General features: G+C 47.7%; 1 protein-coding gene across 2 annotated transcripts in view; it reads right to left on the bottom strand.

Annotated features, from left to right (window-relative positions):
* LOC138661553 (major histocompatibility complex class I-related gene protein-like) overlaps positions 1-24985 on the bottom strand; it is a 27845-nt gene extending 2860 nt beyond the window's left edge. For both annotated transcript variants that reach the window (XR_011317943.1, XM_069746355.1), the window contains exons 1-4: positions 24776-24985; positions 24424-24684; positions 17028-17303; positions 14975-15250 (exon numbers count right to left, since the gene is read on the bottom strand). Coding sequence is in view for 1 of the 2 variants with exons in the window: in XM_069746355.1 (XP_069602456.1) it covers positions 14975-15250; positions 17028-17303; positions 24424-24684; positions 24776-24839 (877 nt within the window). In the remaining variant the exon portion in view is untranslated. The remainder of the gene's footprint in view (positions 1-14974; positions 15251-17027; positions 17304-24423; positions 24685-24775) is intronic.

The raw sequence follows: 24985 nt of genomic DNA, 5'->3' as shown, positions 1-24985 counted from the left end.
GGAGAGGCACTGTAGTAAAGAGAAATGTAGGAGAGGCACTGCAGGAAAGAGAAATGTAGGAGAGGCACTGCAGGAAAGAGAAATGTAGGAGAGGCACTGCAGGAAATAAAAAGATAGGAGAGGCACTGCAGGAAAGAGAAATGTAGGAGAGGCACTGCAGGAAAGAAATGTAGGAGAAGCACTATAGGAAAGATAAATGTAGGAGAGGCACTGCAGGAAAGAAAAATATAGGAGAGGCACTGCAGGAAAGAGAAATGTAGGAGAGGCACTGCAGTAAAGAGAAATGTAGGAGAGGCACTGCAGGAAATAAAAAGATAGGAGAGGCACTGCAGGAAAGAGAAATGTAGGAGAGGCACTGCAGGAAAGAAATGTAGGAGAGGCACTATAGGAAAGAGAAATGTAGGAGAGGCACTGCAGGAAAGAAAAATATAGGAGAGGCACTGCAGGAAAGAGAAATGTAGGAGAGGCACTGCAGTAAAGAGAAATATAGGAGAGGCACTGCAGGAAAGAGAAATATAGGAGAGGCACTGTAGTAAAGAGAAATGTAGGAGAGGCACTGCAGGAAAGAGAAATGTAGGAGAGGCACTGCAGGAAAGAGAAATGTAGGAGAGGCACTGCAGGAAATAAAAATATAGGAGAGGCACTGCAGAAAAGAGAAATGTAGGAGAGGCACTGCAGTAAAGAGAAATGTAGGAGAGGCACTGCAGGAAAGAGAAATATAGGAGAGGCACTGTAGGAAAGAGGAATGTAGGAGAGGCACTATAGGAAAGAGAAATCTAGGAGAGGCACTGCAGGAAAGAGAAATCTAGGAGAGGCACTGCAGGAAATAAAAAGATAGGAGAGGCACTGCAGGAAAATAGAAATGTAGGAGAGGCACTGCAGGAAAGAAAAAGAGGAGAGGTACTGCTGGAAAAGAGAAATGTAGGAGAGGCACTGCAGGAAAGAAAAAGAGGAGAGGCACTGCAAGAAAGAGAAATGTAGGAGAGGCACTGCAGGAAAGAAATGTAGGAGAGGCACTGCAGGAAAGAAAAATATAGGAGAGGCACTGCAGGAAAGAAATGTAGGAGAGGCACTGCAGGAAAGAAAAATATAGGAGAGGCACTGCAGGAAAGAGAAATGTAGGAGAGGCACTGCAGTAAAGAGAAATGTAGGAGAGGCACTGCAGGAAAGAGAAATATAGGAGAGGCACTGTAGGAAAGAGAAATGTAGGAGAGACACTGCAGGAAAGAGAAATGTAGGAGAGGCACTGCAGGAAAGAGAAATGTAGGAGAGGCACTGCAGGAAATAAAAATATAGGAGAGGCACTGCAGGAAAGAGAAATGTAGGAGAGGCACTGCAGTAAAGAGAAATGTAGGAGAGGCACTGCAGGAAAGAGAAATATAGGAGAGGCACTGTAGGAAAGAGGAATGTAGGAGAGGCACTATAGGAAAGAGAAATCTAGGAGAGGCACTGCAGGAAAGAGAAATCTAGGAGAGGCACTGCAGGAAATAAAAAGATAGGAGAGGCACTGCAGGAAAATAGAAATGTAGGAGAGGCACTGCAGGAAAGAAAAAGAGGAGAGGTACTGCTGGAAAAGAGAAATGTAGGAGAGGCACTGCAGGAAAGAAAAAGAGGAGAGGCACTGCAAGAAAGAGAAATTTAGGAGAGGCACTGCAGGAAAGAAATGTAGGAGAGGCACTGCAGGAAAGAAAAATATAGGAGAGGCACTGCAGGAAAGAAAAATGTAGGAGAGGCACTGCAGGAAAGAGAAATGTAGGAGAGGCACTGCAGGAAAGATAAATGTAGGAGAGGCACTGCAGGAAAGAAAAATGTGGGAGAGGCACTGCAACAAATATTAAGATAGGAGAGGCATTGCAGGAAAAAGAAATGTAGGAGAGGCACTGCAGAAAATAAAAAGATAGGAGAGCCACTGTAGGAAAGAGAAATGTAGGAGAGGCACTGCAGGAAAGACAAATGTAGGAGAGGCACTGCAGGAAATAAAAAGATAGGAATGGCACTGCAGGAAATACATGTAGGAGAGGCACTGCAGGAAAGAAAAAGATTGGAGAGGCACTGTAGGAAAGAGAAATGTAGGAGAGGCACTGCAGGAAAGAGAAATGTAGGAGAGGCACTGCAGAAAGAGAAATGTAGGAGAGGCACTGCAGGAAATAAAAAGATAGGAGAGGCACTGCAGGAAAGAGAAATGTAGGAGAGGCACTCCAGGAAAGAAAAAGATAGTAGTGGTACCGCAAGAAAGAAAACATAGGAAAGGCACTGTTCTTGTCTCTAATACAGCCCACTGATAAAGGTGAAGCTTATTATGGATGCTGTGCTCATCATTGTAGGGATTAGGGGGTACAAGACATATAAGACAACGTCTCGTTACTGGCTGGGAAGGCAGACTCCTTTCAGGTAAACAGGCCCACCTGAGGTTTTCTACAATGCTGGGTGGCCATGAGCATGACTGTGGATGGATGCCTTTGATTTCACCTGTTTGATATAGTGAGGGGTGGAATGTTAGGCAAACGCTAAAGAAAATTGTGCATGTACCCACTGCAAATTCAGCCATGTCTGGGCATGATAGTTAGCTACTTATTAGCTTATTTTTTAGGTTATTTTGAATTATTTACCAAAAAGTAAGATACATTTAGAAATAATTTTAGCCTTTAGTATTCCATTTGTTCACAATATAGAGTGAAGATTCAGGGAACGCTGAAATCTGTCCCAATAAGTCGTATTAGTCTGTAGAGTTGAGGCTCCGATCATGATATATCTAATGTTTCGCCATAGTTGCTTCATCAGGACTATAAGGGCTCATTTTACATCACAGCTAGGAGTGCCAATATGCAGGTACTGTAATAAACTAAGGCACAGACAGACGGCCGTATAACTCATGCGAGGATGGCATCACAGTCCTTGTACTGGCTGTCTGCTAACCTGAGCTTTAAGCTATGTGCCCACGTTGCAGAAATGCTGCGGAAATGTCCGTAGCATTTCCGCAACTCCCTGCCGCGGGTAAAACGCATGCGGAATTGGAATGCGTTTTCCTGCAAAACACAAGCATTTTGCAAGATTTTTTAGCTTGTAGAATGCTAGTGCTTTCCAAACGATTTAAAGCATCGCTTGGAAAAGTGATTGACAGGTTGGTAACACAGGTTGTCAGCATAGTGATTGACAAGTGTGACCAACTTTTTACTATTGATGCTGCATATGCATAGATAGAATGTTAAAAATAATTTAAAAAAAAAAAATATGGTTATTCTCACCTTCCGACGGCCCCCAATCTCAGCTGCACTCCAGAGGGGGGGCTGCAATGGGCGCAGCTTGATGGAAACCCTCACATGACTGCGTTGCCAAGAAGGGAGTTTTGGAGTTTTGAATAGATACAGAGATCATAAGGTGATTGGTGGGAATATTTTGAATAAGGGGTGTACTTAGTGGAAGAAGGAGGCGGGGGCTGGAGTAAGTGTGGGAAGGATCACTTGTGGGAAGGATCACTTTTGAGGTGAATCATCAGGAGAGAAGACCTGCACAGCTACTCACCATGGCCTCCATAGACAGCCTCATGGAGCAGCTGCGCCGGGAATCCAGGTCCAGGAGCGATGGATGGTTGCAGGAGCAGCTCACCAGGCTGATAGGCGACTGCGGGAGCCGGGGCAGCAGGACCAGGAGAACAAGGCCCCCAGAAAGGTTGTCCCCTGAAATTGCACCGCGCGGCAGGCGCAGGCCGCGGAGCCCCTCCGGGGACCCTGCGGGGGCTGTGGGATGCGGCGCGACTATCCCGCCCGTTCCCCCCTCCGGCAGGAATCCACCCGGCGGCTCTGCCGGCGCGAGTCGGCGGCGTGGAGCGGGGAACAGTCAGGCGCGGCCCAAGGCCAGGGCCGCAACGGAAGCCAGGGCCGCACCGGAAGTGCGGCCTAGTCCAGGAAGCAGCGGTAGTGCGGCGCCCTCTAGTGGTGCTAGGAACAGCCGGACCACAGCGCGGGCAGCGGCGGCAGCAGCGACAGGAGGAGACAGGAGAACAGCGACGCCAGCAGCGAGGGGGAGTTCCAGGGAAGCGGTTGCAGCGGCGGGCTCCCCTCCCTCAGGTGGGCCTGGCAGAGGGACCGGACGGCAGAGCAGGGCGACGGGCAGGCTGGCATCGGCGGTTCAGCTGGGCCTAGGACGCGGAGGTCGTGTGGCGGGTGCCGGTCGGTCCAGCATGGCGGGAGGTCGAAGCGGGCCACAAACAGCCGTCAGGTCACGATCCGCCAGGAGATCCAGCGACAGGAGCGTTTCGCCAGTCTCGGTCCCCCCTGGTGACGTGGAGGCCAGGGGCGCAGGCCTGGGGCACTTCAGCGTCAGCGACGATCCCGGATCTGGGAGCGAGCATCCAGAAGATGGCGAACAGCGGGATTCCGGAGACACGGCTGGTGGGGACACAGCACCTGCGCAGCCTCGTGAGTACATGTCTATTCCTGTTTCGGTGCCGGGTACGTCGGGGTTAGTGGAGGGGGTAGGGGAGGTTGGTTCTGGGATTCCTGGCGTTAGAGAGCTTTTGGCAGGTATGTCGCATATTTTGAGGAGATTGGACGCGGGGTCAGCAAGTAGTGTGGGAGGGTCACCCGCTGGGGCTTGGTTGGTGGATCCTGTTAGCACAGCTGGGGGGGGGGGGGGGGCCCGGTGAATTAGTGAGGTCTGGGGCGGCCGCGTCATCCCAGGCGGCTGGGGTGTCAGTGTCGGTTCAAACGGAGACGGGTAAGAAAGATGAGATAAAATTGGACGATCGGGCAAAAGGGGAGGTTTTTGTGTGCTTCGAGGGTCCCCTCGGTGCCCATTTAAAGAAGGAAGTGAAGGAGAAGATCTGGAAGGATGAATTTGTTGAGATTTTCTCCCTCCTCCCTTTGGAAAAATGTAATTTGGACAAAGGGAAAAAAGATGATAGTAAAAAGGAAGAGGAGGAAAAAAGGCGTTGGCGCCTGATTCCGCAAACGTTTGTTAATTGGCAGCAGGCTTTTGCTATCTTGGCCAGTGTGATAGGAGAAAAATTCCCGGAAAATTGCTCGGGTCTTTTCTGCTACTTTGATTCTATTGGTGAGGCACATCGTACGTATGGGGGCCAGGCTTGGCTGCGTTACGACGAACAATTTAGGCAGCGGAAGGCGGTTAGGCCCGAGATAAAGTGGGAGCACTTTTTCATGGCTGAAAGTGATGGCCACTGTGCGGTACGGGCAGTCCTTTCAAGGGGGCGCAGGGAGTAGTAGTCAGCAATCAGGACAAGGGGGAGGAGGAGGACAGGGGTCACAAGGGGCAAAAGAGAAAACGGGCACGTGCTGGCAGTTCAATGACGGCCAGTGCAAGTATGGCAATACCTGCAGGTTTAAGCACGTATGCTCCCATTGTAGCGGAGCATCGCATGGGGCTTCAAAATGTTTCAGAAAAGCAAGGGGCAAGCCAGCAGGGGGTAGCGGTCATGGGGGTGACGCCGGTGAGTCTTCAAAAGATGGCCCCTTATCTAAGTAGATATCCGGACCGGGTGAAGGCGGTGGTTATTAGGGACGGTTTTGCTGAAGGTTTTAGGATTCCTCGCCCAAATCATACGGTCCCCTTTTCTACAAAAAATCTGAGGTCAGCAAGTTTGCATGCGGATGTGGTTTCGAGTAAGTTAGCAAAGGAGGTGGAGTTAGGGAGAATGGCGGCCCGTTTAGTTCGCTGCCTATGGAAGGGGTGATCGTTTCTCCATTGGGAGTGGTGCCCAAGAAGGAGCCAAATAAGTTTCGTTTAATTCAGCACCTGTCGTACCCAAAATGTTGTTCTGTTAACGATGGCATTGCGGAGGAATTATGCTCGGTTGTATACACGTCGTTTGACGCAGCAGTGCAATGGGTTCGTATGTACGGAGCAGGGGCCTTGATGGCAAAGACAGACATCGAGTCTGCTTTTCGGCTTTTGCCTGTGCATCCGGAGAGCATTCCGTTACTAGGTTGTTTTTGGAATGGAGAATTTTATTTGGATAGGTGTTTGCCGATGGGCTGTTCCATTTCTTGCTCGTTGTTTGAAACTTTCAGTACATTTCTGGAATGGGTTGTTAGAGACGTTTCTGATGTTCCTTCGGTCATTCATTATTTGGATGATTTCATGTTTGTGGGCCCCCCGGGCTCTGCGGTGTGCGGTAATTTATTGGCCACCATGGAATGGGTGGCCGGGCATTTCGGGGTCCCTTTGGCGCAGGAGAAAACAGAGGGCCCCTGTACGGTTTTAAGTTTTCTCGGGATTCTTATCGATTCTAGAAAGATGGAATGCAGGTTGCCCGACGACAAATTGTTGTTGCTGAAGCAGGAGGTGTCCAGAATTGGAAAATTGAAGAAAGTGACGTTGAAGGAGTTACAGTCGTTGCTAGGGCGCCTGAATTTTGCGTGCCGGATCATGCCTATGGGCCGGATTTTTTGCCGAAGGTTGTCCAGAGCTACGGCGGGTGTCCGGGCAGCTCATCATTTCATACGTTTGAGCAGGGAACACAGGGATGATCTGTTAGTTTGGCAGCGTTTCCTGGAAAATTATAATGGCAGGGCATTGATTCAGCAGGAGGATTTGAACGCCTTTGATTGTGAGATTTATACGGACGCAGCAGGTGGAGTCGGTTATGGCGCCTACTGCGGAGGTAAATGGAGTGTCGGAGTGTGGCCGGAAGAATGGCGGCAAAACGGGCTAACCAAAAATTTGGCATTGTTGGAGTTGTTCCCAATCGTGGTGGCAGCGTTTATTTGGGGCGACAATTTTAAAGATCGTCGGGTACGATTTCATTGCGATAACTTGAGTGTCGTGTCAGTTATCAACAGTTTATCTTCTTCTTCTCCCCCCGTGATCAGGTTGGTTAGGGAATTGGTGTTGAGGTGTTTAGAATTGAATTCGTGGATTTCGGCGGTGCACGTGCCAGGTGTCCAAAACACTATAGCCGATGCTTTATCTCGTTTGCAGTGGGACCGATTCCGGGAACTGGCGCCAGATTCGGAACCTACAGGAGCAGGATGTCCTTCGCATCTGTGGCAGATTGTTGCGGAAGGGGAGGTCGTTTGATACAGGCCTCACTGTCCAGCCGGAAATGGTCAGATTATGAAGCGGCCTGGGAGATGTGGGAAGGTTGGTTGGTCCAATGCGGCCCAGTGGAGTCTGACGGCGATAAGACTATGGCTTTGCTGGCTTTGATGGGTAAGGCGGCCGAATGGGGATGGTCAGTTTCGAGGTTAAACAAAGTTATTGCGGGTCTGGCCTTTGGTTTTCGGTTGCAAGGTTCAGCTGATGTGACAAAAGATTTTTTGATAAGGCAGGCTTTGAAGGGTTTTCGGAAAGGCAATGTGTCTTTTGATAAGCGCAGGCCGATTTCTTTTGGTATGCTGGAACGGCTCGGGGAGGCTTTGGGCGGTATTTGTAGTTCTCAGTTTGAGGTTTTATTGTTTAGGTTAGCCTTCTCTTTAGCGTTCTTTGGCGCTTTGCGCCTGGGGGAGCTGGTGTCCCCGAATAAAGATAAGGCGGGTGGTCTGTTAGCGGAAGACGTGGACTTTTGGGCAGGAGGTATTGTATTTTGGATCAGGCGTTCTAAGACTGATCAGCTCGGTAGGGGTAGGCGAGTGGTGCTGGGGAAAGTTGGCGGTAGCGGTATGTGCCCGCTGCACTGTTTGGAATCTTATTGGCGTCTTTCGCCGCTGAGGGCAGGCCCTTTGTTATGACACCAGAACGGGGAATTCTTGTCACGATACCAATTTACGGCACTGTTGAAGAGGGGTTTGGGTTCGTTGGGTGTTGACCCGAGGAATTTTGGGTCTCATTCGTTTCGAATTGGTGCTGCGTCTGAGGCTGATGGTCTGGGCTTGGGCGCTGAGGTGATCAAAAGAATAGGCAGATGGAGTTCGGATCGATATCTGTCTTATGTTAGGCATTAAGTCTATGGGTGAGTTTTGTTATGGTGTTAATCATTGTTATGTTTTTCAGGTCGAACCTCCCTCCTTGCATGGATTGTCGGACATTCATTTGTTCATTGGGGTGCGATTCGTGCGGATGCCAGGCCAAATGGTAGGCAATTAGGCTTTGTACGGGATTCGGTGGTCATTAGATGGTTGGGATTTCGGGGTATGTTATGGCGGAGTTTGTTGTCGGCAGTTGCCAACGCCGCCAGACTGGATCGACCCCCGGACATTTTGGTGGTTCACCTTGGAGGAAATGATTTGGGAATGAGGCCAGTGAGGGAGTTGATTCGAGACATTCGTTTCAATTTTCTACGGTTATGGGTATCTTTCCCGGGTGTTGTGGCAGTGTCGTCGGACATTGTACCATGGCGGAAGTGGCGTGATGCACGTTCCCATAGAGGGATCAATAGAGCTCGGGTGAAGCTGAATAGGGCGGTGGCGGGATTTGTGTCTCGGAACGGGGGTATTGCCGTGAGACATTTGGAGCTGGAGGATGGGGTCGGCAATTATTGGAGGGATGATGGAGTGCATCTTAATGATGTTGGTATGGATTTATGGGCGCTCGGGCTACAAGAAGGAGTCGAGAGAGCTTTGGTGGCGGTGGGGCACTCACGAGCCTGAGGGGTCAGGGCTGTTCGTGTGTGGCGGGGGGTGGGGTTCTTGGAGGTGGTGATGACGTTTTTACGGGGTTGATCTGGCTTTTGTTTACGGGCTCTGGACAGGGAATTTACCTCGGGAGCTTTGGGGTTTTGGTTTGCCCGAAATGGGTTACATGGTGCCCTTGAGCTGGTGGTTACGGCTGAGGGTAAAGAAGTGTTTGGTTTTAAAGTTGGTGGTGGCTTTATGCCTATTTTTTGAGGCAGATTTTCTTACCCCCAAGAACCCTCCCCTCAAGGTTTTTTACATATGGTATATATGTTGTTATTTATGTTATTGTTTGTTTTAATAAAATGGCCGCTGTGGCCAAATTATCCAAAGAAATTTACGTGTTGTATTTAATTTAATGTTAGCAGGAGAAGGGGAGAATGGTGCCCTGGGAATTGGGTTGGGGTCAGGAAGATTGGGTACGGAAAAGACCCAGTTTGGCGATACGCGGTCATGGTACGTTCCGTTCCCAGGGATGCTTTGCGCGAGGGACCTTTGTGATGTCACGGTCATGTGACCGCAAAGTCATCTCAGGTGATTCGCGCAATGCATCCCTGGGAACGGAGGCCGCCGCGTGCACCGCTGACAGCCGGGAGGACTCCGGCTGCCATCAGACGTATATCCCTATTTTTTTATTTTAATTCTTTTTTTTACAGGAATATGGTGCCCAGTCTCCTCTCCTCCAGGACCCTGGGTACCATCCGCACATGAAGCGCTCACTTTACACATGGTGGGCATAGCCACATGCATAAAGTGAGAGCTTCAATGCAATCCTACGCAGAAATAATGAACATGCTGCGGATTTTACCGCTATGCGATTCTGCAGCGGGAAAATCCGCAGCATGGGCACAGCAACTGCGGAATCCCATAGGATTGCATGGGAATGCGTTTTTTAAGCGTTTCTGCTGCAGCAAAAACGCGGCAGAAATGCATAAAAACTCAATGTGGGCACACAGCGTTACAGCTGTATAGAAATACATCACGCTGTCATGCTGAGGTCAGGAGAGGTGCCTGGCCAGTCTGTGCAGTGTGATGCGATCATCGCACAAGTTATACAGCCGTCCATCTGCACCCTTAGGCCGGCCTCGCACTCAGTGTATAAAAATACGGTCCGTAATTTACGGCCGTAATACGCAGAAAAGTCCCCAAAATAGTGGTCCGTATCTCCTCCGTAGGCAGGGTGTGTCAGCGTATTTTGCGCATGGCATCCTCCGTATGTAATCCGTATGGCATCCATACTGCGATATTTTCTTGCAGGCTTGCAAAACCGACATACGGACATACAATGGATCCATGTGCTCAAAAAATCGTAAAAGTATTTAGTCAGTCAGCAATAGTGCAAGTTCCACCACTTAAAAAGATGAGAGGCGTCTGTAATTTACATCATAGGTAGACCTCAACTATGGGAGACAAACTGAGAAAAAAAAATCCAGAAAATCACATTGTCTGTTTTTTTTATCATTTTTTTTGCATTTTATGGTGGAAAATAAGTATTTGGTCAGAAACAAACAATCAAGATTTCTGGCTCTCACAGACCTGTAACTTCTTCTTTAAGAATCTCCTCTTTCCTCCACTCATTACCTGTAGTAATGGCACCTGTTTAAACTTGTTATCAGTATAAAAAGACACCTGTGCACACCCTCAAACAGTCTGACTCCAAACTCCACTATGGTGAAGACCAAAGAGCTGTCAAAGGACACCAGAAACAAAATTGTAGCCCTGCACCAGGCTGGGAAGACTGAATCTGCAATAGCCAACCAGCTTGGAGTGAAGAAATCAACAGTGGGAGCAATAATTAGAAAATGGAAGACATACAAGACCACTGATAATCTCCCTCGATCTGGGGCTCCCGCAAAATCCCACCCTGTGGGGTGAGAATGATCACAAGAACGGTGAGCAAAAATCCCAGAACCACGTGGGGGGACCTAGTGAATGAACTGCAGAGAGCTGGGACCAATGTAACAAGGCCTACCATAAGTAACACACTACGCCACCATGGACTCAGATCCTGCAGTGCCAGACGTGTCCCACTGCTTAAGCCAGTACATGTCCGGGCCCGTCTGAAGTTTGCTAGAGAGCATTTGGATGATCCAGAGGAGTTTTGGGAGAATGTCCTATGGTCTGATGAAACCAAACTGGAACTGTTTGGTAGAAACACAACTTGTCGTGTTTGGAGGAAAAAGAATACTGAGTTGCATCCATCAAACACCATACCTACTGTAAAGCATGGTGGTGGAAACATCATGCTTTGGGGCTGTTTCTCTGCAAAGGGGCCAGGACGACTGATCCGGGTACATGAAAGAATGAATGGGGCCATGTATCGTGAGATTTTGAGTGCAAACCTCCTTCCATCAGCAAGGGCATTGAAGATGAAACGTGGCTGGGTCTTTCAACATTACAATGATCCAAAGCACACCGCCAGGGCAACGAAGGAGTGGCTTCGTAAGAAGCATTTCAAGGTCCTGGAGTGGCCTAGCCAGTCTCCAGATCTCAACCCTATAGAAAACCTTTGGAGGGAGTTGAACGTTCGTGTTGCCAAGCGAAAAGCCAAAAACATCACTGCTCTAGAGGAGATCTGCATGGAGGAATGGGCCAACATACCAACAACAGTGTGTGGCAACCTTGTGAAGACTTACAGAAAACGTTTGACCTCTGTCATTGCCAACAAAGGATATATTACAAAGCATTGAGATGAAATTTTGTTTCTGACCAAATACTTAATTTCCACCATAATATGCAAATAAAATGTTAAAAAAACAGACAATGTGATTTTCTGGATTTTTTTTTCTCAGTTTGTCTCCCATAGTTGAGGTCTACCTATGATGTAAATTACAGACGCCTCTCATCTTTTTAAGTGGTGGAACTTGCACTATTGCTGACTGACTAAATACTTTTTTGCCCCACTGTATATATATATGTATATATATAATAATATATAATATATATATATATATATATATATATATACCGTATATACTCGAGTATAAGCTGACCCGAGTATAAGCCGACCCCCCTAATTTTGCCACAAAAAACTGGGAAAACCTATTGACTCGAGTATAAGCCTAGGGTGGAAATGCAGCATTTACCGGTGAATTTCAAAAATAAAAATAGATCATTATTTCCCCATAGCTGTGCCATATAGTGCTCTGCACCGTTCATTATTTCCCCATAGCTGTGCCATATAGTGCTCTTCACCGTTCATTATTGCCCCATAGCTGTGCCATATAGTGCTCTGCACCGTTCATATTTCCCCATAGCTGTGCCATATAGCGCTCTGCACAGTTCATATTTCCCCATAGCTGTGCCATATAGTGCTCTGCACCGTTCATTATTGCCCCATAGCTGTGCCATATAGTGCTCTGCACCGTTCATATTTCCCCATAGCTGTGCCATATAGTGCTCTGCACCGTTCATATTTCCCCATATCTGTGCCATATAGTGCTCTGCACCGTTCATATTGCCCCATATCTGTGCCCTGTATGCTCTGCACCGTTCATATTGCCCCCATATCTTTGCCCCATTTAGTGCTCTGCACCGTTCATATTGCCCCCATATCTGTGCCCCATATAGTGCTCTGCACCGTTCATACTGCCCCCATATCTGTGCCCCATATAGTGCTCTGCACCGTTCATATTGCCCCCATATCTGTGCCCCATATAGTGCTCTGCACCGTTCATACTGCCACCATATCTGTGCCCCATATATGCTCTTCACCGTTCATATTGCCCCCATATCTGTGCCCCATATAGTGCTCTGCACCGTTCATACTGCCCCCATATCTGTGCCCCATATAGTGCTGTGCACCGTTCATACTGCCCCCATATCTGTGCCCCATATATGCTCTGCACCGTTCATACTGCCCCCATATCTGTGCCCCATATAGTGCTCTGCACCGTTCATACTGCCCCCATATCTGTGCCCCATATAGTGCTGTGCACCGTTCATACTGCCCCCATAGCTGTGCCCCATATATGCTCTGCACCGTTCATACTGCCCCCATATCTGTGCCCCATATAGTGCTGTGCACCGTTCATACTGCCCCCATTTCTTTGCCCCATATAGTGCTCTGCACCGTTCATACTGCCCCATAGATGCTCCACATAAATCTGTGCCGCTGCTGCAATTAAAAAAAAAAAAAGCCATACTCACCTCTCTTGCTTGCAGCTCCCGGCGTCTCGTTCCGGCGTCCGGTCCCGGCGTCTCTCTGCGCTGACTGATCAGGCAGAGGGCGCCGCGCACACTATATGCGTCATCGCGCCCTCTGACCTGAACAGTCAGAGCGCAGAGACGCCGGGAAGACGGAGCGGCGCCGGGAAAATGGAGCGACGCCCGGCGGCTGGAACGGGGACAGGTAAATATGACATACTTACCTGGTCCCGACGTCCGGCTCCCTCTGCCTGTCCCACGGTCTTCGGTGCCGCAGCTTCTTTCTCTATTAGCGGTCACCGTTACCGCTGATTAGAGAAATGAACAGGCGGCTCCACCCCTATGGGAGGTGGAGCCGCCTATTCATTTCTCTAATGAGCGGTCCCACGTGACCGCTGAAGAGGGGAAGAAGCAGCACAGAAGACCGTGGGAGGGCAGGGGGAGCGCCAGGATCGCTGGGACTAGGTAAGTATGCCTCAGCGCCCTCTCCCCCTCACCTGCCGACCCCACCGCCGACCGTGACTCGAATATAAGCCGAGAGGGGCACTTTCAGCCCAAAAATTTGGGCTGAAAATCTCGGCTTATACTCGAGTATATACGGTATATCATATGACCTCGAGCGTCGGAACTTTTCGGAATATTTTCCCAGCCTCGAGGTCATATGAGGACATCCAGCAGAGGGCACATCACCGCGAATGAAGGTAACTACAGGTCATTGACCTACATTCCATTCATTCCCCAGGGTTTTACTGGCATGAGCACAGCTGCATTAGCAGAGCTCCTGGCTGTAAAATATTTTAACCCCTTCAGATGGATTTACATTGTGGGACGTGACAGATCATCGGAAGGTATGGGATATTGTTGGTTTATTATTTTTAATTTGTTACAGGTCGAGGGTCTTCAGGTGGATTGAGAGTGGAATAAAATATTACAACAACCTTTGTGGTTATTTCATTAAAATACTTTGCAATATTGTGTGTGTGTGTGTGTGTGTGTGTGTGTTTTTAAACCATTTCATACTATTGGATTAATAATGGATAGGTGTCATAATTGACTCCTCTCCATTATTAATTTGGCTTAATTGTCACCTTACAATAGCAAGGTGGCATTAACCCTTCATTACCCCATATCCCACCGCTACACGGGAATGGGAAGAGAGTGGCCAAGTGCCAGAATAGGCGCATCTTCCAGATGTGCCTTTTCTGGGGTGGCTGGGGGCAGATGTTTTTAGCCAGGGGGGGCCAATAACCATGGACCCTCTCCAGGCTATTAATATCTGCCCTCACTCACTGGCTTTACTACTCTGGCGGAGAAAATTGCGCGGGAGCCCACGCCAATTTTTTTCGACATTTAACCCTTTAATTTAATAGCTAGACAGCCCAAATTTTGCACATACACACTACTAACATTAGTAGTGTGGAATATGCAAAAAAAATGGGGATATGAGATGGTTTACTGTATGTAAACCATGTCACAAATCATGTCGGGTTTTGGAAGGAGATAGCAAAAGCCGGCAATTGAATTACCGGCTTTTCTGCTATATCGCGCTGGATGAAATATTAATATATATACATATATGTGTCTCATATATATATATATATATATATATATATATATATATATATATATACCTATTCTATGTGTACACATTTATTCTACCTATTCTACTGTAAGCTGTCAGTGTGATTTTACTGTACACCGCACTGAATTGCCGGCTTTTCTCTCTAACAGCGCTGCGTATTTCTCGCAACTCACACTGCTGGTCCGTGTGTAATCTGTATTTTTCTCGCCCCCATAGACTTTCATGGCGATTTTTTTGCACAATACGGTGACAAACGCAGCATGCTGCGATTTTCTACGGCCGTAGAAGACCGTATAATACGGATCAGTAAAATACGGCTGATAGGAGCTGGGCCATAGAGAAGCATTGTACCGTATGCAATCCGTATTTTCTGCACCTCTCATACGTCCGTAAAACTCGTCAGTGTGATGCCGGCCTTAGACAAAGTCACTGTGCTGGAACAGCATTGTGGCCCCTCCATTCTCAGTATAGGTGCAGGTCCCGGAGTTTGAACCTTATTATGTAATGATGTATTGCAGCTATAGGCCAAAACTTACATAAGAATACCCTCTTAGCTTAACTACAAAACTAACACTAATAGGTGAAAAGAAACATTTTGTTGCATCTAAATATCATGGGCATGCTCTAGATTTGTGATGTGGATCCATGTTATCGGTACATAATATTTTACTCCACTTACTCCAGTCCTGGGTGAAGCCCCGCGGCATACTACTGTGGTTGACCCTACAGGTATAGACATCATCAGGCACGGATGTGACATTGAATGATAAAGAGGTCAGATACGTCAGGTCCAGTAATGGCAGCGTCGTCCTTTCCATCATCTCCTCCGATATCTGTTGTCCATTCTTGTACCACATTATGGAGATGTCTTTGGGGTAATGTCCATACGCCCGGCAGTGCACCCTAAGTGTGCCATTGTCTATAGGGACCTGGGTCACCTTCACAACTGGAGCTTCTACAAGAGGAAGAACAAGGGATAATAATCACTGTTTCCTAAGTACAAGTTAAAGATGATATTCTCTAACCAAAGACATCCATTTTGACATGAGAGCCACCATGAAAATCAGCTGATCGTTGCAAGTTGTGATCCTGAAGCCTCATCGCGATATCAGGGCAGCTGACAGTGAACTATCCTTTTTTTTGATCAGCCAGCACAGTCTGGTTCCTTGTAATACATAATATTTTAACAGAAAACTAGGTGGCGTTGGGCAGGGAATAGAGCTGGAGTGACAGAAGCTTAAGATCTACCATAGCTTTTCACTCAGATCTACGATAGCTTTTCAGCCTTATTTACATGTCAATTCAAACTCTGGTTTCTCACTAATGGAGGCAAGGACTGACCATGTAAATATATTGCTGACCTTGTCTTTGAAAGAGCTATATGCGCATATAAATAGTATGGGGGTGAATTCCTACTGACATATTCCCTGTGAATATGCCCCCAAAGGGGCGTTTCCAGTGTGAGCCATGTAATGATTGACAGTCTGCTCTCCAGATTTACATGTCTCATATCGGTAATGACGGCTTTCATTTATAATAAGCTCTGGAGGCGGATTCTCAGGGAGATCTATGTCCCACCCATAGATCTTAACAGCTCATTTACATATTAAGAAAAATGGGGCTTTCACTGGAGTAATATGATCTGTGACACCCCAGGAATCCAGTTGTCACAGTGGTATTGCCTGCCTCCTGGGGAGGGTGATGCCATGCCTGGAAGCGAGAAGGAATCCCCTTAGCAGGTAACACTAGCATGCAACACTTTCCTGACTCCAGGCCAGAAGGGGGAGCTCTAGACCCGGTTTCAGGGTAGCTTCCCTATCAGTTCTGGTCTGGAGGAGGAGTTACAGTCAGGCTGTGAGACAGTGAAGAGAGAGGAAGCAAGTGAGGAAAGGGAAACTGGGAGTGGAGCTGCGATTGAGCTCACTCCCAGGATTGTGCGCAAAAAGCCGGACACTGGGGTCCAAGGTTGGGTGGGAACTGTATGCCCCACAGCAGAAACCGAAGGGCAGGAGATTGCAGGTCTTCTAGCCACAACTGACACCTGAAGGCACAGCAGCATACTAGAGCCCGGAGTCACCACGAGAAAGGGACACCTGTAAAAAGGCTTGAACTGCCTGCCATGCCGGTAGTGTCCACCTGAGGGACAGATTGAGAGAGGGAACTGAGGAAAGCTAATGCATCAAGAAACGAAAGGAAGGCTTCCAACCCAACCTGGCTAGGGGGATCCCAAACCGCTTCCAGGCTGCCCGGATTCCAAAGATCACCTGTAACCTGTGCTCTGGACTGCAATTTCACCAGTAAAAGGTAAAGAGACTGCAAATCCTGTGTCCTCCAATTATTTCCTTCACCCCAACATCTACAACCCCTCATAGACTGTCCTGGTAGCTCTGGGGCCTCCGCTCCACCTGTGGGGAGCGAAACCATCTAAACCGCATTACCATCAGCCCCAGTGGACCCGGTCCTAGCGGGCGCTCCAGATCTGCATGCCCATACAGAAAACATAGGAGTGTGGATCCTACTGACAGATTCCCTTTAATGTAATATTTGAGGTTGGAAGACCAATACGATTTTGTAAGTAATAATGGAGTTGTCTTTTAAGAAATTAATAATTAAATGTTTAGGGGAGAAGCGATGTCAGATTATGTGTCTGTTAGGGTCTGGTCTTGGTTCCTATAGGAAGTAAGCGTCAGAAGTTTTCCGTAGAAGTCATACTTTGTCTTCTGCAGTCCTACCTTTTCGATTCAAGGTGCAGTTTCCCAGTGGCAGTAATGTGGTGATGTGCGGGATACAAATATTTACCAAATCATACTGGATTTCTTCTAATATAGTTTTATTCAAATTATATATTTCTACAAATTTCTCATCACCCGGTGACTCTGCCGTCCATCTTACGGTATTTCTATTAAAATACATGAATGGTTTTCCATCATAATGAATATGGCATGAAGCCTGGGCCGTGCCGTTATCATACAGGGTGCATCCCTCCAACTGCTGCAGAATGTGATACCCTGTAAGCAGAAATAAGAAGAACAAATAAATACCCCTGGTTCACACATTGAATTTTTCTTACAGATTTTCTGGGTAGATTTGCATATAGGAAATCTGCAGTGTGAAACATTTACAAATTTGTAAAATCTGAAAGTGTCAATTCTTTGTGTGGAATTCATTGCTGATTTCCCTCTTTCCAATGCAAAGGATGAAATCTGCGGCAAATCCACAACAAAATCTGCATGTATCACATGAGAATTTGGCCACAAATATGCTGCACAATAATCCACTGCAAATCTTTTACATGTGAACATGCCCTAAAGATAGGGGGTAATAAGAGCATGGAAAGACAACTTGCCTATCTCTACCCAATATCTTAAAATGCAATTAGCGGAATAGTCCAATTTTCTTCTGGTAAGCATTTAAAGGGATTATCCAGGATTATCTACTATATAATTGTCCAAGGGTCACTTCCGTCTGTCTGTCCTTCGGTCTGTCTTTCTGTCATGGATATTCATTGATCGCGGCCTCAGTCTGTCATGGAAATCCAAGTCGCTGATTGGTCGTGGCAAAACGCCCACGACCATTGCCACGACCAATCAGCGACGGCCACAGTCCAGCGGCAAAATGACCGCTCTTTCCTCCCCGCAGTCAGTGCCCGCTCCATACTCCCCTCCAGTCAGCTCTCACACAGGGTTAATGCCAGCGTTACCGGAGCGCGGTGTAACACACTCCGGGATCGCAGCTATTAACCCTGCGTGACCAAGTTTTTACTATTGATGCTGTGTATGCAGCATCAATAGTAAAAACATCTAATGTTACAAATAATAATAATAAAAAAAGGTTATTCTCACCCTCCGACATCACTCGCTGTCCTCGGTAGGGCAAGCGGCAGGTTCCGGTGCCAAGGATGCTATGCGAGAAGGACCTGCCATGATGTCACGGTCATGTGACCGCGACATCATCACAGGTCCTGTGTTCATACGAATCCTGGGACCGGGAGCTGCCACGTGCACCGTACACAAGCGCCAGGACTTCAACGGGCCCTCGGAGGGTGAGTATATGTTTATTTTTTATTTTACGTCACTGAGCAATATACTACGTTACTGGGCAATATACTACGTGGCTGGGCAATATACTATGTGGCTGGGCAATATACTACGTGGCTGGGCAATATACTACGTGGCTGGGCAATATACTACGTGGGCTGTGCAATATACTACGTGGCTGGGCAATATACTACGTGGGCTGTGCAATATACTACGTGGCTGGGCAATATACTACGTGGCTGGGCAATATACTACATGGCTGGGCAATATACTACGTGGCTGGGCAATATACTACATGGCTGGGCAATATACTATGTGACTGGGCAATATACTACGTGGCTGGGCAATATACTACGTGGCTGGGCAATATACTACATGGCTGGACAATATACTACGTGGCTGGGCAATACACTACGTCACTGGGCAATATACTAAGTGACTGGGCAATATACTACATGGCTGGGCAATATACTACGTGGCTGGGCAATATACTACGTGACTGGGCAATATACTACGTGGCTGGGCAATATACTACGTGGCTGGGCAATATACTACGTGGCTGGGCAATATACTACGTGGCTGGGCAATATACTACGTGGGCTGTGCAATATACTACGTGGACGGGCAATATACTACGTGGCTGGGCAATATACTATGTGGCTGGGCAATATACTACGTGGCTGGGCAATATACTACGTGGCTGGGCAATATACTACGTGGCCGGGCAATATACTACGTGGCTGGGCAATATACTATGTGACTGGGCAATATACTACGTGGCTGGGCAATATACTACATGGCTGGACAATATACTACGTGGCTGGGCAATATACTGTGTGGCTGGGCAATATACTCCGTCACTGGGCAATATACTAAGTGACTGGGCAATATACTACGTGGCTGGGCAATATACTACGTGGCTGGGCAATATACTACGTGGCTGGGCAATATACTAAGTGACTGGGCAATATACTAAGTGACTGGGCAATATACTACGTGGCTGGGCAATATACTACGTGGCTGGGCAATATACTACGTAGCTGGGCAATATACTACGTGGCTGGGCAATATACTACGTAGCTGGGCAATATACTACGTGGGCTGTGCAATATATTACGTGGACCTGCATATTCTAGAATACCCGATGCGTTAGAATCGGGCCACCATCTAGTTTTTTATACATATGTATCATGGGCCTAACTACTTTCTGTTTATACCCGGCGCAGACTCAGATCAGTCGCTGACTGCAATTTAGCTGCTTGATGTCAACAGTATAGCGCTTTCAGGCTGCTCTATCAAAGGAGCATGTCAGCCAATGGCATGCTGATTGCCAGCCAGCTCCCTTCTGCCTTACCGCGGGGAGCCAGCTGTCAATCAGCATGACATCGGCAGTCACATCCCATCAACAAAGCAGCCTGGAAGAGGAAGAGCTGCTCTGTCTGTGTGATATCAGCAGAAGCCACTGAATCGCCAGTAGGAGCGGTCTGTGACACCTCTTTCCCGTCAGATATCGGCACCAGACACAACAATCAGATAAGTAACAACTAGTCCTGATCAAGGGTTCTCTGAGCATGTAATAAAATGGACCCCATCATAAAATGCAAACGGCAGCCTGTCCTGGTAATGTATCAGAAAGTGCTGCAGTCTGAAGAAGCACAGCTGCCGAGGTCATCTATGTCTCAACTGACAGAGGAGCTATTTCATATACACACAAACTGCCGAAAAAGGGCTGTGACAGGAGAAGAAATAAATCTTCTCCTTCTGTATTTTATTGACGTATTCTGTATTTGTCTATAATGACTACTTTATGAAGATAATCTTGTAAACCACAATAGTCCTCCTATATGTTGTACCCATATATTTAACAATCCTTTTCTTCTGATTTTTCCACCTTAGGAATTTATCTTATCATGAAAACAGTGACATGTCCTCCAGATAGACACAGCAGTGGGACCACAAATGTTCATTGTTCCCATTCTTTATGGCATTTTTTTTACTGTCTTTTCTGTGTAGTTTTCCTTACAGAAAAAAAGCTCTTTACAGTAACTGCACAAATCCACATTACCACAATGAGCTTTTGGTGATTTTTTTTATTTCATTTCTGCACTCATTAAGTAAAATAGTGTTTCTCTTGCATTTTTTTTTACCTTTGATGAGTTTTTGAAAAGCATGTTAATGATTTGAAAGTTTTTCAGCAGAACAAAATGGATTATCAGTAAAAACGCTAAAAAATTTGTAATTTCTTCTGCACTTTTGTGTTTGCCATAGTTTTTCTTTCAGAAAAAATGCATTAAAAAAAAAACCCACTGTCATAAAAAGCATAAAAAAGCTCAGTGTGAACAAGCTACACAAGTTGTGGCCGCATTGCGTTTTTTACCAAAATCATAAAAAAAAAAGTTGCAGCTCTACTGCGATTGTGGCAAAAAACGCAACACGGCTGTAACATTTGATCACAGCCTTAGGTCGTGTTCCCACACAGGGTAAATTTTCATTTTTTTTTCACTGTGGTGTTTTCTACAAAAATAACCAATTCAGACAAAATCAATGTTGTATCATGAAAATTCAAGATGCGCAGAACTGTTCGCTTGTTACCTATAGACTTCTATGCGTGAAAAAATGCAATGGTGTTTATAAGTGCAGAATCCCAGAGTTTTTGAAAAAACACATCTTGTAACGCTGGGCAAATCTGCACCAATAATGTCTAGAAAGGGTAAACGGCATGAAAAAAGATAAAAAGAGGGGAAAACAATGTAAAATGCAGCAAGAGCAGATTATTACTGCATATTGGGGTGCAGATGCAGCGCCCCAGAGTCCTGGTCATTGCAGTAATGTCGTTCTTCCACCAGGGGGAGTGGTGTTACGTCTGGTGGCAATAAAGGAGATCACCTTGCCAGTTATCACAAACCACACAACACACTTCACACTCCAAGTCCACCAGGGGGAGCTATGCTCCTATTTAGTAGGGCACTCCTCACAAATAGGTAAAACTGGTGGTCTGGATAGGAAGTTAGGCAGAAGCTGACTGGGGATTCACCGAGTCAGAGGCTGACTGGGTTTCACCCAGACAGCACCTGTCAGGCAGACAGAGGGGAAGGAGGAACATCAAACAGCTGCAGACAGAGAGGTCCCTGACAGGGGTGGGATCCTGTCAGAGGCCTAGCCAAAAGGTTACGGAGCTGCGCCTGCCCCACATGCGGCAGCATCCTAAGAAAGGACACGAAGGGAATTGCGTTGCTGAGAGTGAGAAACGAAGTCGTAGCACAAGGAGAGGAATCCAGGGGGAGTTCTGCCCTGCAACAGGCTGCCTCCCTCTGAGGCGCAGAAGCTGGTAGCCAGAACACCGAGGGAGTAAGGATCTCTATGCCCTTACTTCAGAGACTGGCAGGACAGTTAATTCCACGTTGGCTGCCCAACCTTATACCCAGGAGGCACGGTGGCAATTTGTGGGGGCTGGGGCGTTGTAGGGTCCCTGTAAAAAGCCTCAGGCCACCAGACATACGGGTTTGTCCTATCCATACCATCTGGGGGACAGAGAGAAAGAGACATAACATCTAGAACACCAACATCAGTTGTGAGGACCTCACCGAGAAGCTCAGCAGGGAGGGACTACAACACTCAGGCGCTAGAGGAAGGCTACTGATTTCCACCTGGATAAGGGGACTCTGGATTTGTCTTCAGACCGGCCGGACTCTGCCTACCCTGTGATCTGGTGCTCTGGACCATGGACGCTGAAGCCTTCAGTAAAGGTAAAGAGACTGCAACCTTGTGTCCTCGTTATTCTCTGCACCTCACACCATCCATCATCTACACAAAGGGAAGCCCTGGGGACACACTTCACCTGTGGGAAGGTATACTATCTAGCTGCCATAACATCACCCCAGCGGACCCCTAAGCAGCGTCGGTCACCCTGACCGAATACCAGAGGTGGCGTCACGAACATTTCCCCTTTAAAGACCTTTCCCCATTTATTAACGGACGTCCCCTAGGGCCACGGACCAGGTCAGCCACCGTGACATCCCCCTTGAGAACCGAAGGGCCCGGATCCGAGTACCCCACTGCCCTAATGGGAGGGCCATCCACAGACACCGGCAGAAGAAATGCAGCGCAGTTGATTTGTGTGAACAAGGCTTAATGGTGTCTCTTTGGGTCCTGTAAAAAAGAAACCAATATGCAAAATATATTTTATGTATTGATTGTGCAATTAGTTTTTATTTTCTGTGCATCGTTTGGTCTAAAAACGTGTATTTATTATACATCGCTTATATAGCGCCATCATATTCCACAGCGCAGAATCAGTATGTCTTTGGAGTGTGGGAAGAAACCGGAGAACCTGTAGGAAATCCACACAAACACGGGGAGAACATGCAAACTCCCTGCAGATGTTGTCCTTGGTCGGATTTGAACTCAGGACCCCAGAGCTGCAAAGTGCTAACGACTGAGCCACTGTGCTGAATATATTTACTGTGTTAACCACTGAGCCACCATGCTGACTATGTTTACAGTGCTAACCACTTTGCCACCGTGCTGAATATACAGTATTTACAGTGCTAACCACTTTGCCACCATGCTGACTATATTTACAGTGCTATCTAATGAGCCACCGTGCTGCATATATTTACAGTGCTATCCAATGAGCCACCGTGCTGCATATATTTACAGTGCTAACCACTGAGCCACCGTGCTGAATATATTTACAGTGCTATCCAATGAGCCACTGTTCTGCATATATTTACAGTGCTAACCACTGAGCCACCGTGCTGACCATATTTACAGTGCTGCTCAAGGTGCAAGTGCAGCGCCCCAGAGATCTGGTCATTGCAGTATGACACTCTGCCACTAAGGGGAGTGATGGTACGTCTGATGGCACTGAAGGAATTCTCCTGACCAGGTATCACCAGCACACATTACACTTCACACTCCGGCCACTAGGGGGAGCAAAGGGCTTTATTTATTGGGCCACTCCTCACACTGGTAAAACTAGGGGTCGGGGAGGAAGTTAGTCAGAAGCTGACTGGGTTGGATTCAGGCAACATCCCATGGCAGGGGCTGTTGCAGGGAGAAGACACAGGGGGGTCCCTGTCAGGCGTGGGAACCTGGCAGGCACCTAGTGACCAGAATAGAACGTTACGGAACCGCGCCTGCACACCCCGCGGCAGTATCCTAAGGAAGAGACACGAAGGGAAGGATATTGTGGAACAGTGAGAAACGAGATCAAGCACAAAGGAGAGCCAGTAGGAGTCGTGCCGTGAGACCGAGGCAACATCCTACTGAGGCGCGTAGCCGGTGGCCGGAACACCGAGGAAGTAACTGACTCTACGCTTTACTTCAAACTCCGCAGGACAGTTAATTATAGGTTGGCTGTCTCACCTAAACACCTACGAAGACATAGGGGGCAACTGTGGGAGAGGGGCGTCTCTAGGGTCCCGGAAGAACTCCAGGCCTTCCCGTCATACGGGTGCGTCCTAGCCATAACATACCTGGGGGACGTTGAACTAGAAAGATCTGGAACAAATTAGAAAGAACGAACGAACGAGAACAGAAGTTGTGAGGACTATTCCGAATGCTCAGCAGGGTAGGACTACAACACACAGGTGCTATTGGTAGGCAACGATTTCCACCTGCAAAGGGAACTCTGGATGTGCCTTCGGACCGGCCGGTCTCTGAGAGCCCTGTTAAACGTGCTCTGGATTGAGGATCCTGAAGTCTTCAGTAAAGAGGTAAAGAGACTGCAACCTTGTGTCCTCGTTATTGACTGCACCTCACACCATCACCATCCACCTTACTGGGAAGCCCTGGGGACATACTTCACCTGTGGGAAGGTATACCATCCAGCTGCCATTCCATCACCCCAGCGGACCCCACAGCAGCGTCGGTCACCCTGACCGAACACCACAGGTGGCGTCACGAAACCTTGACAGACTCCTATCCCCTTTTATTGGACGCCTCTTAGCAGGGTCGCGGACCAGGTCTAGCCACCGTGACAGCCTCAGCACCGAACCAGAGAGGCCCGGTACCGAGAACTTGTGGCCATGTGTCTGGGGGCGATCCACAACAAAAAATAAATAAAATATGAAATTGCAGTGCTACCTACCCTTTGTATGGCGGCGGTAATTTTGGATGGCGAGTAGAGTCCTTTGCATAACCATCTGGAACTGATAAAAAGTATAACTGGCAAGCCATAAAGTCAGATTTGGGCTTTTGAACCAGGGCACGCGACGCTCTATCACTTCGTCGTCACTGTCGTACCACATTAGAGTGATGTCGTCCAGCGTCCGTCTCATGGTGAATGAAGGAAAGTCTGGCGTGGGATCATCTGAGATCAGAGTCATGTAGTAATAATGAGAGTGATAGTCTGCGGAGGAGAGAAGATGAACCGCGCGGGGGTTGTAGTTATACCGAAATCACATCCATGTTATATTTTATATCAATGCTCAGATCGTTACCTGCACAAGCGAAGCGAGCGGACGCCATCAGGAGTAACACTTCAGCCACCATGTAGCTGCCCATGTTGGCGCAGCTTCTTGGTGTCTCCGTCTCTGCTATAACCTGGGACTGGCACAGCTCACACTATTGCCACAATCCTTATAAAGCAATCCAGTGGGTGTAAGGAGCGGCCACCGCCCGATATGGAGAAATCCCCTTATAACCGCAGG

The sequence above is a fragment of the Ranitomeya imitator genome, chromosome 2 (assembly GCF_032444005.1).
Source record: "Ranitomeya imitator isolate aRanImi1 chromosome 2, aRanImi1.pri, whole genome shotgun sequence".
Classification (NCBI taxonomy): Eukaryota; Metazoa; Chordata; class Amphibia; order Anura; family Dendrobatidae; genus Ranitomeya; species Ranitomeya imitator.
This window is presented reverse-complemented; position numbering and strand designations above follow the sequence as displayed.